This window comes from Dendrobates tinctorius, unplaced genomic scaffold (assembly GCF_039654945.1).
Source record: "Dendrobates tinctorius isolate UK_male_01 unplaced genomic scaffold, ASM3965494v1 ptg000003l, whole genome shotgun sequence".
In the NCBI taxonomy this organism is placed as follows: Eukaryota; Metazoa; Chordata; class Amphibia; order Anura; family Dendrobatidae; genus Dendrobates; species Dendrobates tinctorius.
This window is the reverse complement of record NW_027361671.1, coordinates 63,918,772-63,937,093: the sequence shown is the minus strand read 5'-3', so window position 1 is coordinate 63,937,093 and position 18,322 is coordinate 63,918,772. Positions and strand designations below refer to the sequence as shown.

Below are 18,322 nucleotides of genomic sequence, written 5' to 3'. Positions count from 1 at the left end.
ATAATACTCAGCTTCTTCCTGAAAATGATTGCAAACACAAATTCTTTGGTATTATCTTCATTTAATTTGTCTTAAATTGAAAAAACACAAAAAAGAGAATGAAGCAAAAAACTGATCATTTCACACAAAACTCCAAAAATGTGCCAGACAAAAGTATTGGCACCCTCAGCCTAATACTTGGTTGCACAACCTTTAGCCAAAATAACTGCGACCAACCGCTTCCGGTAACCATCAATGAGTTTCTTACAATGCTCTGCTGGAATTTTAGACCATTCTTCTTTGGCAAACTGCTCCAGGTCCCTGATATTTGAAGGGTGCCTTCTCCAAACTGCCATTTTTAGATCTCTCCACAGGTGTTCTATGGGATTCAGGTCTGGACTCATTGCTGGCCACCTTAGAAGTCTCCAGTGCTTTCTCTCAAACCATTTTCTAGTGCTTTTTGAAGTGTGTTTTGTTTCATTTTCCTGCTGGAAGACCCATGACCTCTGAGGGAGACCCAGCTTTCTCACACTGGGCCCTACATTATGCTGCAAAATTTGTTGGTAGTCTTCAGACTTCATAATGCCATGCACACGGTCAAGCAGTCCAGTGCCAGAGGCAGCAAAGCAACCCCAAAACATCAGGGAACCTCCGCCACGTTTGACTGTAGGGACTGTGTTCTTTTCTTTGAATGCCTCTTTTTTTTCTCCTGTAAACTCTATGTTGATGCCTTTGCCCAAAAAGCTCTACTTTTGTCTCATCTGACCAGAGAATATTCTTCCAGAACGTTTTAGGCTTTTTCAGGTAAGTTTTGGCAAACTCCAGCCTGGCTTTTTTGTGTCTCGGGGTAAGAAGTGGGGTCTTCCTGGATCTCCTACCATACAGTCCCTTTTCATTCAGACGCCGACGGATAGTACGGGTTGACACTGTTGTACCCTCGGACTGCAGGGCAGCTTGAACTTGTTTGGATGTTAGTCGAGGTTCTTTATCCAACATCCACACAATCTTGCGTTTAAATCTCTTGTCGATTTTTCTTTTCCGTCCACATCTAGGGAGGTTAGCCACAGTGCCATGGGCTTTAAACTTCTTGAGGACACTGCACACGGTAGACACAGGAACATTCAGGTCTTTGGAGATGGACTTGTAGCCTTGAGATTGCTCATGCTTCCTCACAATTTGGTTTCTCAAGTCCTCAGACAGTTCTTTGGTCTTCTTTCTTTTCTCCATGCTCAATGTGGTACACACAAGGACACAGGACAGAGGTTGAGTCAACTTTAATCCATGTCAACTGGCTGCAAGTGTGATTTAGTTATTGCCAACACCTGTTAGGTACCACAGGTAAGTTACAGGTGCTGTTAATTACACAAATTAGAGAAGCATCACATGATTTTTCGAACAGTGCCAATACTTTTGTCCACCCTCTTTTTTATGTTTGGAATGGAATTATATCCAATTTGGCTTTAGGACAATTCTTTTTGTGTTTTTTCATTTACGACAAATTAAATGAAAATAATACCAAAGAATTTGTGTTTGCAATCATTTTCAGGAAGAAACTGAGTATTATCTGACAGAATTGCAGGGGTGACAATACTTTTGGCCACAACTGTAACTATATCATATTATATTAGTGCGAGTGTGTGTGGTGGTATATATATATATAAATATATATATATATATATATATATATATATATATATATATATATATTTTTTTTTTTTTTTTATTTATTTTATTTTTTCTTTTGATGGCGTTGTTTTATGGTGGACAGATGTCCATCCTGACTGTTTCCATTGTCATTCCTATACCTCCTAAATGTATGCGCCAAACAGTGGCCATGATCACAGTGTATCCACAGCCTAGCAATGTCATCCACTACTCTGCAAAATCATTCAAGGCACATATTGATGATAGTTTGATTTAAAAAAAAAAAAAAAAAATTCTATCCATGAAAAAGTTCAACCAAAAAAATGTTCCATGGTCTTAACAGTAGCTAAAATTAAGCTTCTCATAATGGCTTCAGAAGGTGGATCACATTTGTTCATAGGAAGGAATTGTGGGCCTGAGAAACACTATGGACAAAATTGCTGTAGATTATAGTTGTGCACTTGCCCAGAACAAAATGCACCATGGATTCCCATTAGAGTTGAGCGAATAGTTTCGGTTCCCCGCTTATTCGGCAAACTATAGCGCTTGCCGAATAAGCTACAGCGGGAAGCCGGCTTCCTGGACCGAGCCGGCAGAACAGCTGATCGCCTCTGCAGCTGCATGTGTCGCGGCTGTGTCACTGTGACAGCACATGTTTGTTGGGCTCTCCATGCATGTGCTGCGACGGCGATCAGCTGATCAGCCGGTGAGCTTCATGTATCCGGGTTCCCGCTGTAGCTTATTCAGCAAGCGCTATAGCTTGCCAAATAAGCTGGGAACCGAAGATATTCGCTCAACTCTAGTTCCCATACCACACATGTAACTAAAGGAGAAGTCATGCCAGGAGCATTCAAACAGCAATAATCTGCCCTCCTTATTACACAAAGTTAGTCATTTACTTAAAATATCACAATGTTAATTAACAAGACTATAAAGTTAAATCGTGTGCATATAATCCATTTTTTTAATATGAAAAATGTAAATTTACAAAAAAAAAATCTAAACAAAGATTGGCACCAAAAAATTTACATCCCAACGCATGCAGCATCAGAGTTACAACAAACCTTATGTAAGGACTATAACTTACCCGTGTAAAATCAATGTTTAAGCCTGGTACTGAAGCAAGTCCTCCGCCCATGAAGGCGGCCTGAGAAAGGATCACTCCAAATGTTGGTAAACAGCTGAAGTCTTCACTTGCTTCAAAAAGGAACTTCAGATGATCCGGCTCCTTGGTGGACATGCCCACTCCAAGAGCATAAAGAATAGGCTGAATGTGGTTGTACTGGTACACGGTGGAAGGGAGCTTCTGTCCAATAGCCCGAGACTACAAGTAAAAAGAATTGAATGTAATTGAAATGCAATACAAGTGGTCCTACACAAAACATCTAAGGGAATAGTCACCGCCTCACGTTTCTATTTTAGTAACTACTTTCCCATAAAATAACAAACCGAAACATTTTCTTAGAACTCTGTATCATGCCATCCCTCAACATTTACACCTTTCCCCTTATACAGTTGTGTCTGTAGGCAGTCTCGCCCCGGCAGTGTCCATGACATACTCCCAACCAGTAACACCCAGACATTTATAGTAGTAGTAATAGAGGAACAGCACAGCGCAGTCAGTGTCACCTTAGAACTTTAATTTTATGGGAAATACAAGTACCGTATTTTTTGGACCATAAGACGCACTTTTTTCCCAAAAAATTTTGGGGGAAAGTGGAGGGTGCGTCTTATGGTCGCAATATACTCACCTCCAGGGCTCTGCGGTGCGGTGGTGGCAGCGGGCGGGGCTCTGCGGTGCGGTGGTGGAAGCAGGCGGGGCTCTGCAGGGCAGTGGTGGCAGCGGGCTGTGCTCCGATGCAGGAGCTGCGGCTCCACCGGCATTTCCTCCAAGCCCGGAGGCCCCCCGCACATCCCCTGCTGGCCGCCGGGAACATGGACGCCGGGAAGATGGCCGCCGGTCCGGGGACGGCGCATGCGTGGGTTCAGAGCCGCCACCGCACGAGCCTGGACCACTGAATGACCCCTGTGACTACTCCTCCACCTGTGCCGGGTCCCTTCCCAGGTAAGCTGAATTCGGACTGTAAGACGGACCCCCATTTGACACATTATTATTATTTTCCCTATTTTCCTTCTGAAAATTGGGGTGCGTCTTATGGTCCGGTGCATCTTATAGTCCGAAAAATACGGTACTAACTAAAATGGACACGCCACAAGGGAACCGGTCGTTCCCAGTTACCTGTTCAAATTCAATTATGAGCCATAGTATTAGTCCAAGCGCACACGTTCAGTATTTGGTCAGTATTTTACATCAGTATCTACAAGCCAAAACCAGGAGTGGAAAAGTATAATAGAAACACGTCACCACTTCAGTATTTTTCACCCAAACCTGGTTTTGGCTTACAAATACTGATGTTAAATACTGATCAAATACTGAATGTTTGAACATGGCATAATGCTAATTTTAGCCATCTAAAGCGGTGCTAAACGGGGCAAAGTCAAAGGGTACGCGCACACGCTGCAGAATGGGGTGCGGATTTGGCCGCGCGGATTTTGTAAAATCCGCAGGTAAATCTACAGGTCAAAAGACCTGCGGTTTTACCCTGCGGTTTATCACCTCTACAATGGAGGAGATGGCAAACCGCAGCGGAATCCGCAGAAAGAATTGACATGTCAATTCTTTCTGCGGTTTATAAACCGCAGGAAAACCTCGTGGAAAAATCCGCACCGTCTGCACTGCGGTTTTTAATATCCATAGGATATTATATGGGACTGTACTCCGCAGCAAAAACTGCAGCAGAATCCGCAGCGTGTGCACACACCCAAAGTCTCCCCATTGCTTTCAAGGTCATTGAGATTTGAGAGGAGTGACGTCACTCAAAGTGCAGTGAGTGTGCTAGGAGCGAGGAGTGGAGAGCGGCTGTTTTTCTAAGTCATTTTCTGCACCATATTATGGCTAATTTAGTATTGTATTAACATTTAGTACAGGGTCACGCCCTGGTTTAGTCAGGTATATCAGACTGACAGATTTCCTTTAAGCTTTAATACACTATCAAGCATGTCACAAAAGAATTTATTCCTTACAGTATCAATCCTGAATAAGTCTGGACAAATGTATATAATACTTTGACTCTAATCTTACTATCTTTTGAATAACACGATCCATACTAGACATCTCCGATATCAAAAATCTGTGACTACAGCGCCCGGCATATGTCTGGTACGCCCCCTGCCACAAAATGGTTTTTAATGTCCTCGTAAACAGAATAGACTCCAATAACCTGTCAGCTACTGCCAATACCCCACCACCCATTCATACACTTGGGCACGAGACCGTGACAGAATGAAAGGTGATGAGGCTGTTCTGCGGCACAGAGGACGGGCATGGATAGATTAGAGGAGGGCGCTATGTAACGAAGATGACAAGCAGCAAGCATCAGGCTGAAATAGGAAAGGAGGACGGTGGAGTTTGTCATTAGGAAGAGAGAAACTAGAAACAGATGTCCGCAGTGACAGATTTCAAAGGATAGAACATTTCTTCTTTCCTGAAAAGTAATAGAACTTCAGTAGGAGGCATTTTATTTATAACACTGAGTCCGTTACCAAGTCATCAGATCTATGTATTCCTTATAGACGGGGGATACTGAAATAACCACATGTCGACAAGGGTAAAACTGTTTGAAAAGAGGTGATTTTTATATATATTTTCGATTGTTCAACTCTGTGAAAAAAAAACTGTACGTGATGGAATTTTTTCAAGATTTTTACCAACACTGACTCCATAGGCTTTTTCTTGCACCATACTTTGATCCCCTTTATGTGACCTTTGGTGGATGATATTGGTTTAATTAGATCATAGTGACGACTGATACTTTGGTACGTGCAACATGGTGGGAATCAACCATAAAAATAAGAAGGAAATTAAATACCCGAACCTCAAGTCAGCGATTTGCCATGTGCCTCACAATCCAGGAATACCGGTCCCTTCACCACTAGAGAAGTTTGAAGACACACCTGATTCAGAAGAATCAGAACATGAAGAGCGAGATCCTGACACTTTCACACTAGTCCAAATGAGCCACAGCTTTTTTCACAGCTCAAATCAAATTATTTAGTCAGGGACTTACACCTTCCTAAACACTCTGCAGAACTTTTAGGCTCTATACTAAAGGAAAAGAACCTGCTAGCTCCTGGTACACGTTTTTTATGGTACAGAAACAGAGAATTCCTTACATATTTTCCTCAAGACGGTGCTCTAGTGTATTGCTGTGGTGTTCCTGGGCTGATGGAAATTTGTAGCATTGAATAAAATGTGTGCCAGTGAAAACTCTATTAATTCTTCCAAAAAAAAGTCTGAAAGTTGTGCTACTGCACAATGGCAGCAAGTATGCTTCTGTGCCTGTAGCGCGTTGTGTGCACTTGAAGGAAAGATATGAGAATATAGATTTTATTCTCAAGAAACTTAACTAAGAGGATCAAGGATGATCAATGTGTGGTGATGTGAAAGTTCTATCTTTGCTCCTTGGGTAGCAAGGAGGATACACGGAATGCCCATTCTTTTTGCGTGAATGTGACAGCCAGGATAGGACTTATCATTGGAGCCAAAAAAGTTGGTCAATGAGAACATCTTTGCACTCTGAACTCAAGAACATAGTTGCAGAAAGTTTAGATGATCCCACTAATGTTCTCCTGCCACCACTCCACATTAAGCTGGAAATTATTGAGCAGTTTGTGGAAGCTCTACTGATAGGAGGAGCGACTTAAGTACACACCAAGCTTCTGGGACAGTCTGAAGCAAAACTCAAGGAAAAGCATTTTTGTGGGTCTGGAACTCTTGAATGATAAAGTGTTAGAAACGCAGAGCTGGACCCATTGCAGAGCTTGTACCGAGACCTGTATTCTCAGAGCAGTGACTGTACCAGCACCACCCCGTGGCTGAAGCCAAACACTGCCGGGGGGAATAAAGATGATCTCTCCGCAGCATTTTGCAATTTGCAGGCGCCGGGCAGGTTAGTAACGCTATTAACCAGCAGATTATCCTCAAATTTGCAGATTATTATCTTTTCTGACGGTGACAGGCTCCCTTTATATAAATATAGGAAGCTGCAATGCCATCTGTTGCAAGACTATATCACAATGTGCAAGCCACCCAAATCGGCATGTGTTATGACTTTTAGATTTAATGGCACATGACAGACTGAGTACTTTTATTCATTTGAGCTTCTTTATTTTCTGGGGGAGGGGGTCACATTTGTACAAAAAAGGTCATTATCCACAGATAAAAATTACTCAACTGTACATTGAGCAGGAAATTAAATTGGTCACCAGTGTCTTGCCACCTAATCTGAGAGCAGTATAATGTAGGAGCAGATGCATGGCTTCCAAGGATGTGTCACTTACTGGGCTATGTTTGTTTCAATTAAATCAGCGTTTCATCTGCAAGAGATTATCACTAAAGGACTAGTGGTCTGGTGCCATGTAGTCCTCCTGCTCTGAAAAACCCTGTCTACAAGCCTGATTAGTGTCTTTCTGACAATGTACAGTATACACAGAAAGCTGCTACATCAGTGATGAAGCTGGGGTAATGACACAGAGCTCAGCATTCAGAGAACTGGAAGAAGAGGAAACAGTGATTGTATAAGAAATACAACACTCAATCCAGTAAGTGACACATCACTGGAATCTGGGGTCTGCCACTAACATGCTGCTCACGGACAGTTTAGCCAAAATCTCATGACAGATTGCCTTTAAAATAAATAAAGACTATAATTCATGAACCTGTAGATTATATTTATTCTGAATTTATTTGCAATTCGCTGATAAACACGGTAAAGATTAAATAACTGAAAAATAGTTCAACTCTTCTCAGTGAATTTCCAGCAGCCGCCTGATAAGGCCTAGAACAGCGGTATATACTGGTAGCAGGGAGCAAAATAATTAGGCAAATATTCTTCCAGGATACGCATACTGGGATAGGAAATTGCTTGGAGGTTGTGAGTCACCTTTATTTAGACAAAAGGATGACTGTATGAGTTCTTACCATATTCGACATTAAAACCTTCAGAGGCAGAATGGACCTTTATCGAGAGGCCATTCTATTAGAGAACAGGAAAGGAAAACACGAAAAATAATTAACATCTTCCTCTGAAGCTGAACTAGTGCTGTATGCGCTGAACGTTTCCCGACAGTGTCAGACCTCATGTTCCATAATGTAATAAACATTTAATCGAAGCGGTGTTTTAGGGCTTGTTCATGCGACCAGATTTTCGGTCGGGTGCCATTTGTGTGTGTGTGTGGGGGGGGGGGGACACACAGCACTTGGACCAATTGTATACATTGGGACGGTGCAGATGGGCAATTTTTTTTCACTGGCCAAATCTGCATTTGAAAAAAAAAATTGCATGCAGTAGTTTCTTCTGTAAATAGTCTATGGGTGCGCGAAAAAAGTTTTACGCCATACAGAGACACAGTGCAACATCTGATTTTTACGGATGAATTGCAATTCTGTAACATAGGAAAATGTAAATGGTCCTTTAAATCATTAATTGCTGCAAAAAAAAAACTACACTGTATGCGGACTGCACACGAACTCCTCTATACACGAACTACAAGTGAGAAAAACAGGGCAATGGATGTTCATTGCTTTATTAGACAGTGGTTGTCTAAAGTGCATGGTACACTAAAAAAGCACTTTAGGCTTCTTAGTTGTGCTTCTTTTTAATTCTACCTGTCTCACAGGCCCAAACATTTATTACTTGGCTAGAATAACTTCATTTGGTTGCTCCCTTCGATCTGAAAATTCATGGTGTACTTATTTTCAGTAGGATCCTATGATCACATAGTGACCTCTGGAGAATTAGTTGATTATGTTTGGTGAAGTGGAAATACCGGTACGTTCTCCATGGAGAGGTAGGGGGAGAGAGGACAGAAACAGATATCAGAAAGGATGATGATTACTGCACAGTGCCTGTCACAGTGGTAATGTAAAAGATCACAGTAAAGTCTTCCTTAAAGCATATTTATAATCAATTAGCTTATTAAGGAGTATATAGAGAACAGGATAAAGAGAGCTATCCCAGCAGACAGAGATGGTGCAAGATCTAGCTGGTTACATGATGCATTGTAGGATTGATAACACTGCACAAGCAAGTTTCACAGTCTGTATACAGAATGCAATGGCCGATCTGGCAAAAGCGTCTATGAGACTTTAAGTTTGGGTCAGGAGGTCCGCTGTCACGCCAGGCATTGCTGTCAGTATACGGACAGTGAAATACACTCGTGTAATCCCGGCCTAACAGGAAGCAAAACAGGAAGCTGAAACACATGGAAGTAGTGCAGGGTGTGAGATCACCAGGTAAGGGGAGCAGCTATAAATTAAAAAAAATAATAATTATATTATATACATACATACACGTGGTAGTGGAACTATCGTTTTAGATGCTTGCGCTTTCCTATGTGCTTTTAATAAACAAAATATGAATGAGTCATGACATATATTGAACATTCAATCTCTATTGGGCATAAATCTGGAGACTATGCAAAAATAAGAAGCACTCTGAATGACCAGACTCACCGGGTCAATGGCAGTAGAAGAGGACGTCTGCTGGCTTGTGGGTTTCATAGAAATGCCTTTACCAGAGTCGATGGATGACAGGACTTCATACAGAGTGCCAGTAGACTCTAAAACAAGATGGGGGGGGAAAAGAAAATGGATTTTAAATGTTTTCGGGTTTAATTGCGCATAATTATATGTAGAACAAACCAAAATGAATGTGAACAGATTGCAATTTTCTGTTTAAAAACTTGTGACATCACTGTACCATTAGCAAGCTCCTGACAACCACGTCTTAGCAGGTTGCTGTGGAGATCGCCTCCCATAATAAATTATTTACCGAGTTACAATGGGAGAGTCTCGTTAATAGGATCGAGAGAGCTCTTTTGAGTCAAACCATTTCTATTCTCAGACATTAACCTCTTTTTAGGTAAAACTAATATTATAATAATGATTTTCAAAAAGTCGGACAAGTTTCATCCTTCAACCATTGCGTGTCTGAGCAATGACGGCCCCACATTATGACAAGAGGCAGCTAAAGGGGTTAAATAAAGACATCAAAATTACCTGCAATGACATGCAATCACCCAATGAAGAAAGCACTGGAAATGCATAACCTGAGGTGTCCAAGGAAGTGTGTGTATCTACACACACTAATATAAATATATACACACACACACACACTATATACACATACACACCCTATACTATATATATATATATATTATAAGATATATATATATATACACACACACACATACACACAATATAAATATATATACATTATATATATATATATATATATATATATATATATACATACATACATACACATATGCACACATATATACACTGTACTATATATTATAAGATATATGTCTATCTCTATATATACCGTATATACTCGAATATAAGCCGAGATTTTCAGCCCATTTTTTTGGGCTGACAGTCCCCCTCTCGGCTTATATTCGAGTCATATACACCGGGGGGGTCGGAGGGGGAGGGGGGGCGGGGGTGTCAGGTCATACTTACCCGTCCTGACGCTGTCTCTTGAGCCCCCAGCTTCTCCGCGCTCTCTCTTCCTGCCTTCAGCGGTCACGAGGTACCGCTCATTAAAACTCATGAATATGTGCATATTCATGAGTTTTAATGAGCGGTATCACGTGACCGCTGAACGCAGGAAGAGAGCGCGGAGAAGCTGGGGGCTCAAGAGACAGCGTCAGGACGGGTAAGTATAGCGATACTCACCTGTCCTGCGTCCATGGCTGCTTGCTGCTGTCTGTCATCGGTCAGTGACTTCAGACAGCAGAGGGGGCGGTGACGTGATTAGTGCGCGCCGCGCCCCCTGCAGTCTGAACGTCACTGACTGATGACGTGGCAGATAGCGGTGAGCAGCCATGGACGCAGGACAGGTGAGTATCTGACACCCAGCGACGGAGAGGTGAGCATGTCATTTTTTTTATTTTTACATGCAACAGCAGCACATGGGGGAATAATCTATGGAGCATTTCCCACCCTAGGCTTATACTTGAGTCAATAAGTTTTCCCAGTTTTTTGTGGCAAAATTAGGGGGTCGGCTTATACTCGGGTCGGCTTATACTCGAGTATATACGGTATGTGTATATATATATATATATATATATATACACACACAAATACATACATACACACACATACATATATACATACACCTTCGACTCTGACTCCTCAATTTCCCTTACACCGACTCAGACTCCCACATATATTGCTTATATTTAAGTGAAAAATTTATTGTAGTACAATGTGAACATCTGACATTTAATCATTTTTATGATACAATAATAAAGATATTTAGATAGAACATAATATATATTCATTGGAATACAACTTTAGAACACAAAAACTGTAATAAATTGTAAATATGTAATACACAATGTAATATCGATTACATATATATTGTATATACAGTGTGTATATATATATATATATATATATATATACACATATACACATACATACATACACTATGTAATAAACTATGTAAGTGACAAAAAAGAGTTTTCAACAAAAACATACTAAATAACATTTGTGCAGTCTACGAATTTGTTCCAAGAAATAGAATTGCCTCCATCAGATCCTCCTTCATAGATGACCTCAAATCTGACCTAATAATTTTAAGGCCAGAGAACAACCTCTCTACACTAACTTGGGTTGGAGGCAAAGCCGTAACCGCATGGGCAACATCTCTAACAATTTCCGGGTATAAAGGAATTGCCTCATGCACAGTCAGTTTGATAAACGGTTGAATTTTTCTAGATATGGCGAACCCTCAGGTAACCCTAAATGAAGTCAATGGACACAGGTGGCTGAATTGAAGGAATTGCTTAATCACCCATTTACCGTGACTTAAAAATTACAAGCTGAGGATTTATCTTGTGGCATTTTCATAAGGGAGTGAAAGCACTTGCTATTTTGCCTGTCCCAAAGAGGAGGTTTAATCGCAGATGGCCTTCCATCTCAAACATACTAAATCCTAAATTTTCTTCTAGCTGTTGTTCATTACTCTCATTCATCAGTGTAATCGTACTTACGTTTGAAGCATTGTCCGTTACAATAGCAAGAACCTGTTCTTTTTTGAGTTCGTAATCTTGCAGAACTTTTTCCACTAAGGCCTGGAGAAACTGGCTGCTGGGATAAGCTTTAGTATCTTTTACTGCCAGCGTGTTGGTAACAATTTCTTTGCTGTCACAAACATATCGAACATTGATGGCAAAATAGTTCACTCTGTGACGTGTGCAGGCATCCATTTTAAGAAACATGAAGCGTCTTTTGAGAGTCTTTTTAAGATCTTCCTTTTGTTTAAGGGTTTCTTCAATCACTAATTTTCTAATACTTTCTCTTTCCAGAGAAACAACAATGGATAGATAGAGCAGATTTCTAATATGCTTTTGCTATTGAAAACATTATCTATGAGCTCAAAAACCTTTCAGGTGATGCGGTTTTTAAAAAGCTGATCTGCTTTTGCAGCTGAAAACCGTATCCTTAAAAAAACGCAGCAAAAACGCTGTGTGTGAATGTAGCCTTAGATCAGGAATAGAACAGCCATTTATAGGACATTTCATAACTTTCCCAAATTCCTATGAAAAAATATTCAGCACATTCTGCATTGAACAACTGTACCCAAATTATTATATATTTTAGGAGTCAGTCCATTTTATACCGACTCCACCAAAATGAGCATCGACTCTAACTCAGACTCCACAGCCCTGTTTCCAAAAGTCTTGAAGGAGTTCCCAGAGATGCTGAGCACTTGTTGGCCCTTTTGCCTTCACTCTGCAGTCCAGCTCACCCCAAACCATCTCGATTGGGTTCAGGTCTGGTGACTGTGGAGGCCAGGTCATCTGGCATAGCAGCCCATCACTCTCCTTCTTGGTCAAATAGCCCTTACACAGTCTGGAGGTGTGTTTGGGGTCACTGTCCTGTTGAAAAATAAATGATGGCCCAACTTAACGCAAACCGTATGAAATAGCAAGCCGCTGCAAGATGCTGTGGCAGCCATGCTGGTTCAGTTTGCCTTCAATTTTGAATAAATCCCCAACAGTGTCACCAGCAAAGCACCCCCACACCATCACACCTCCTCCTCCTCCATGCTTCACGGTGGGAACCAGGCATGTAGAGTCCATCCGTTCACCTTTTCACGGTGGTTGGAACCAAAGATCTCAAATTTGGACTCATCAAACCGAAGCACAGATTTCCACTGGTCTAATGTCCATTCCTTGTGTTCTTTAGCCCAAACAAGTCTCTTCTGCTTGTTGCCTGTCCTTAGCAGTGGCTTCCTAGCAGCTATTTTACCATGAAGGCATGCTGCACAAAGTCTCCTCTTAACAGTTGTTGTAGAGATGTGTCTGCTGCTAGAACTCTGTGTGTATAATGTGAATAAGGGTTACCTATAATCGACTAACTGAAAAAAAAACCCATTAAAATATAACTTTTCTTAAGTACAAAAATAACAATCTGTTTCTAATATGTCGTCTTATAGGTTGATATAGGAGATTAGGGATGGCCATCGCACGAGCGGGGACGCCATTCTCGTATTTCTTAGGGTGCCAACCTCCACACCTAGCTAGGTGTTCAGATAATCAATTTGTATAGGGCCAGGTCACTCTTTTCTTCACATCGGCTGAGTAAAATTGTTATCAGATGGTAGCACGTATTATCAATTTTTATACATCTTCTTTATGTCCATTTCCCTTTTTTTTCCATTTTTTGAGGTTTTTGGGCTATAATAGTATTGTGCAGTTTTTAACTGCTTGGATTCAGGTTTTTCTGACCATATGATTGGATTGGCGGATTTAGCTGGTTAGATTTGGTTTAACGGTTATACCTTATTTCTTTCAAGCAATACAAAAGTCCGTTTTTTACTAGGCTTTATAATAGGGGACAGCTGTGCAATTTTATATTGTTATTTTTGTACTTAATAAAAGTTATATTTTAATGGGGGTTTTTTCATTTAGTTGGTTATAGAACTCTGTGTGGCATTGACCTGGTCTCTAATCTGAGCTGCTGTTAACCTGCGATTTCTGAGGCTGGCGACTCGGATGAACTTATCCTCTGCAGCAGAGGTGACTCTTGGTCTTCCTTTCCAGGGGCGGTCCTCATGTGAGCCAGTTTCTTTGTAGCGCTTGATGGTTTTTGCCACTGCACTTGGGGACACTGTCAAAGTTTTCTCAATTTTTCGGACTGAGTTACCTTCATTTCTTAAAGTAATGATGGCCACTCGTTTTTCTTTACTCAGCTGCTTTTTTCTTGCCATAATACAAATTCTAACAGTCTATTCAGTAGGACTATCAGCAGTGTATCCACCAGACTTCTGCACAACACAACTGATGGTCCCAACACCATTTATAAGGCAAGAAATCCCACTTATTAAACCTGACAGGGCACACCTGTGAAGCGAAAACCATTTCTGGTGACTACCTCTTGAAGCTCATCAAGAGAATGCCAAGAGTGTGCAAAGCAGTAATCAAAGCAAAAGGTGGCTACTTTGAAGACCCTAGAATATAAGACACAGTATTTTCAGTTGTTTCACACTTTTTTGTTAATTATATAATTCCACGTGTTAATTCATAGTTTTGATGCCTTCACAGTGAATCTACAATTTTCATAGTCATGAAAATAAAGAACATTCTTTGAATGAGGTGTGTCCAAACTTTTGGTCTGTACTGTGTATATATATATATATATATATATATATATATACACACATATACAATATACATAATATATATATATATATATATATATATATATATATATATATATATATATATATATATACACACACACACCCTCTATTTATGGAGATAGATATCTATATCTATCTATACACTGTATATGTATAGATAGGTAGATATACACGCACGTTATATACACATATACTGTATATACAAACACATTCTACTATATATTATAAGAGAATTTATATATATTATATGTATACATAGATACACATACATATTCACTACTATATAGTAAATTCTATATACATATATACATACACATATATACATATATGTACGTAGGACAAGTAGTGGCATTGACGTGAAGGGGAAGTATATAGCTTCCATGTGATAGTGAGCAACGAGCCACTATGTTTCTATGAACAGTTGCCATGTAATACAATGCAATGGATGCTGAACAGCACAGATTATACTAATGGAAATTAATTGAACCCAGCTAATCCTTTAGGCTGGTTTCACATTAGGGTTTTTTAGCGCAGCGCATCATGCGCGTCCATGAGCATGCGCCCCTAAGTTTAACATGGCGGGCGCATGGTCTAGCGTTTGCACGTGTTCGTATGCATTTTCGTGCGCATTAATTTTTTTGTAGTGTGCGCCTAGGCACGCCCGACGCAACCTGTTGCATTTTTGGGTCCATCCAACGGCGTAAAAAAAAAAGCTTGCGCACGGAATGCGCAAAAATACCACATGACAGTTTATGGGAGCGCAGGCGTGCTCAAAGATATGCGCACGCCTGCGTTTGAAATCGCATGCGTTTTAAGCGTTAACATGGCTAGAAACTGGTTAAAGCGCATGCGTCTAAAAAACCGCAAACGCATGCAAAACACAATGCGTTTTTTGCATGCGTTTCTACTGTGCACGAAGCGCTGCGCTAAAAAACGCTAATGTCAAACTAGCCTTAGTGATGCAAACTTACTGAGCGCCACCATCATTTTCTTTTAATATTTCACATTACACCATATCTTCCGGCCACCGACAGAAAATATCAGATTCTCCCTGGTAGCTATACTGCTCGGCATGGATACAGATAATCTTTATCATACAGTATGTATAAAGTGAGTCTGTCACTCCCCAAAATTCTAACTACGGTAAATCATTAATACAGGTATGTAGGGGAATGATTTCTTATGCAAATGAAGGGCTTTAGGTGCACCCTTGGCGTGGCAAAAGGACTCAATGCAACCTTAATTTAAATGCTGAGCATTGTCTAATCTTGATTGACAGCACTCAAGCAAGCGCCATCTGAACTCTGCATCTGCGCTCACATGGTGTCATTGTCAACTCCCGTCTGCAGTACGGTACCGAGCGGCGGCTGCAGCCAGCAATGACACCGAGTGCGGCTGCAGAGTCCGTGCTAATAGGCACAGCTGTCCTATCAGAGCTGACCTCCATCACAGGGGTTTGTGTTTTTTCATCTGAGAGCTGCTGCGGTATTAAAGAAAAAGATGGACATTCACAGACAGAGGATTGTACAAATTTTCACTTATCAGCAACAATGTCTATTACAGTCCCCAATGAGAGTGTCATGGATCTGACTCTCTAGAAAAAGTTTGTTCTGTTTTCCCCAGACAGTGGGTTCCTGGGAAACTGTGCAGGTTCCCACAACCATCCAAGGTTCCCCCCCTTACTGCCAAAATACAGGATCTCGCAGGTTATCTTGTGCTCTAAACTAAAACAGGGCTGCTGCGTTAGTTAAAAAGTCATTGCTGATCGGTAACATCAGCCGAAGGTTACCTTGTTTGAGCAGTCTGCCAGGACTAAAACTGCAATACATTCTTCCCTTACTGCAGTGGCCAATAGAATGCCAGGCCGAAATAGAATCCCCTCCTTTCCTATATTCTTGCATGACTTGTGAAAGAGATGAGAGATGGAGCTTGGACGCAGCAGCATAGTGAGGAGATCGAGGGGACAGCAGAACAGTGAGGGAACAGAGACACAGCTTGAATAGTTATGGGTTGGGTCCCCAGGTTGATCCTGTTCAGTAACAATCCCATCTGTATACGTTTGCCCCTCTATATATTAATACACATTAGACCTGCTACACACTGTAAAGTGTTCTTTCAGCTAATGCTAAAAGAAGCTTACAGCTGTATGAAAAGCAGAACTGAAATGTTGATTATGACGGTGCAGCAGAGCTGGATGGCAGAGATGGAGGACAGGGATGATACTAATTACTATGTGTGAAGTCAAGGATTGTGGTCTGCAATGATTGAGAAGAGGAGGAACAAGAAAGTGAAAGTTCATAAGCTGTGAATGAAAGGGAGATCTGCTCTATAAACAGAAGATCAAAGCTAAGAGAAGGAAAGCCCCTCTCCCACATCTGGTGATTAGTCTCTACTTCTCTGGGGCTGGAGACAGATTTAACCTGACAATAGGCAGTGGATAGCAAAGCACAGAGGAGGCAATACCTAGTGGCCAGAAACTTAGGGCATTTTATAGAAATAAGAAACATTTTTGCCAAAGAAAATGATTTACAGTTCTGCTATTTAGTACATTGTCTTCATAGCAGATCACCGTATTTGTCACTGAAATCTATATATCTACCTAGTCTATATGGATTTACTGTATATAATTCATGTATCCTATCCTGTTGGCTCCTGCAGTGATTTTACAGAAACAGGCAGATGTATTACAGGCTATTCTATCTCTCTCTGCAATAAAAATACATATACATTATATATATTGTATATACACATTATATATACACACACAAGCCATGAAAAAGGATTTCACATCCGAAATGTTGCCACGCCATTGGGCATTAAAGTTCACCTTTTTTACTTCATGTGCCGTTTCCCTGTTTTTTTTGCTACTTATCCTGCTATGCCAACTGAACACTGGCTGGGGAAGCGTGCACTTCAAAAAGGTATTGCTTTAGTGCTGTTCCAGTTTTTCTATTTATACATAAAATTATACATACATACATATATATATATATATATATATATAAATCCAACAATGATGTAGACCAGCTCACTCCTGTGAACCACCTGGAACCTCAGCTAACCTGGTTAACTCCGTTGTACCCAGATCAGGATGTAGGAGTCCATCCATACAAATGTGAACAACGGCAAAGCAAGGTCCAGCAATAACGTGAGCAATCCAGGATGCTGTTAAAAAATTTTTTCTTTCTTTTCATTCATTCATAAATCCATTAAAATACAATGGTCCAAGCAGTTCAAAACAGCAATAACGCAGGAAAGTAGTGCAGATAGGTCCTATATATGCAATAGGCGCGAGCGGAATCGCCGTCCGCCCGCGCCTATTAACTAGTCAAATCCCGCTGTCAAAGCTCACAGCGGGCATTTAAATAGCATTTCCGGCCGCCGGGCCGGAAATGACGTCATCGCCGACCCCCGTCACGTGATCGGGGGTCGGCGTCATGTTGCCTGGACAACCAGAGGTCTCTATGAGACCTCTATGGTTGTTCCAGGCATATGGCTTTCAGCGCCACCCGGTGGTCGGTGCTGAAAGCACAGCAGTAAACTTGCTACATATGGGCGATCTGCTCATCGCCCATATGTAGCAGAGCCGATCGGGTTGCGCATGCTTCTAGCCTCCTATGGAGGCTACTGAAGCATGCCAAAAGTAAAAAAAAAAAAAAATTGTTTCAAAATAAAAAAAAAATTAAAAAACCTAAAAGTTCAAATCACCCCCCTTTCGCCCCAATCAAAATAAAACAGTAAAAAAAAAATCCCACATACACATTAGGTATCGCCGCGTTCAGAATCGCCCGATCAATAAAAAAAAAAAAAGCATTAACCCAATCGCTAAATGGCGTAGCGAGAAAAAAATTCAAAACACCAGAATTACGTTTTTTTGGTCGCCAAGACATTTCATTAAAATGCAATAACGGGCAATCAAAAGA

General features: G+C 41.0%; 1 protein-coding gene across 1 annotated transcript in view; it reads right to left on the bottom strand.

Annotated features, from left to right (window-relative positions):
• Positions 1-18,322, bottom strand: part of HSD17B4 (hydroxysteroid 17-beta dehydrogenase 4) — a 397,700-nt gene that overhangs the window by 197,526 nt on the left and 181,852 nt on the right. Inside the window, exons 12-13 of the mRNA XM_073554879.1 lie at positions 9,197-9,303; positions 2,711-2,947 (exon numbers count right to left, since the gene is read on the bottom strand). Coding sequence (XP_073410980.1) covers positions 2,711-2,947; positions 9,197-9,303 — 344 coding nt within the window. The remainder of the gene's footprint in view (positions 1-2,710; positions 2,948-9,196; positions 9,304-18,322) is intronic.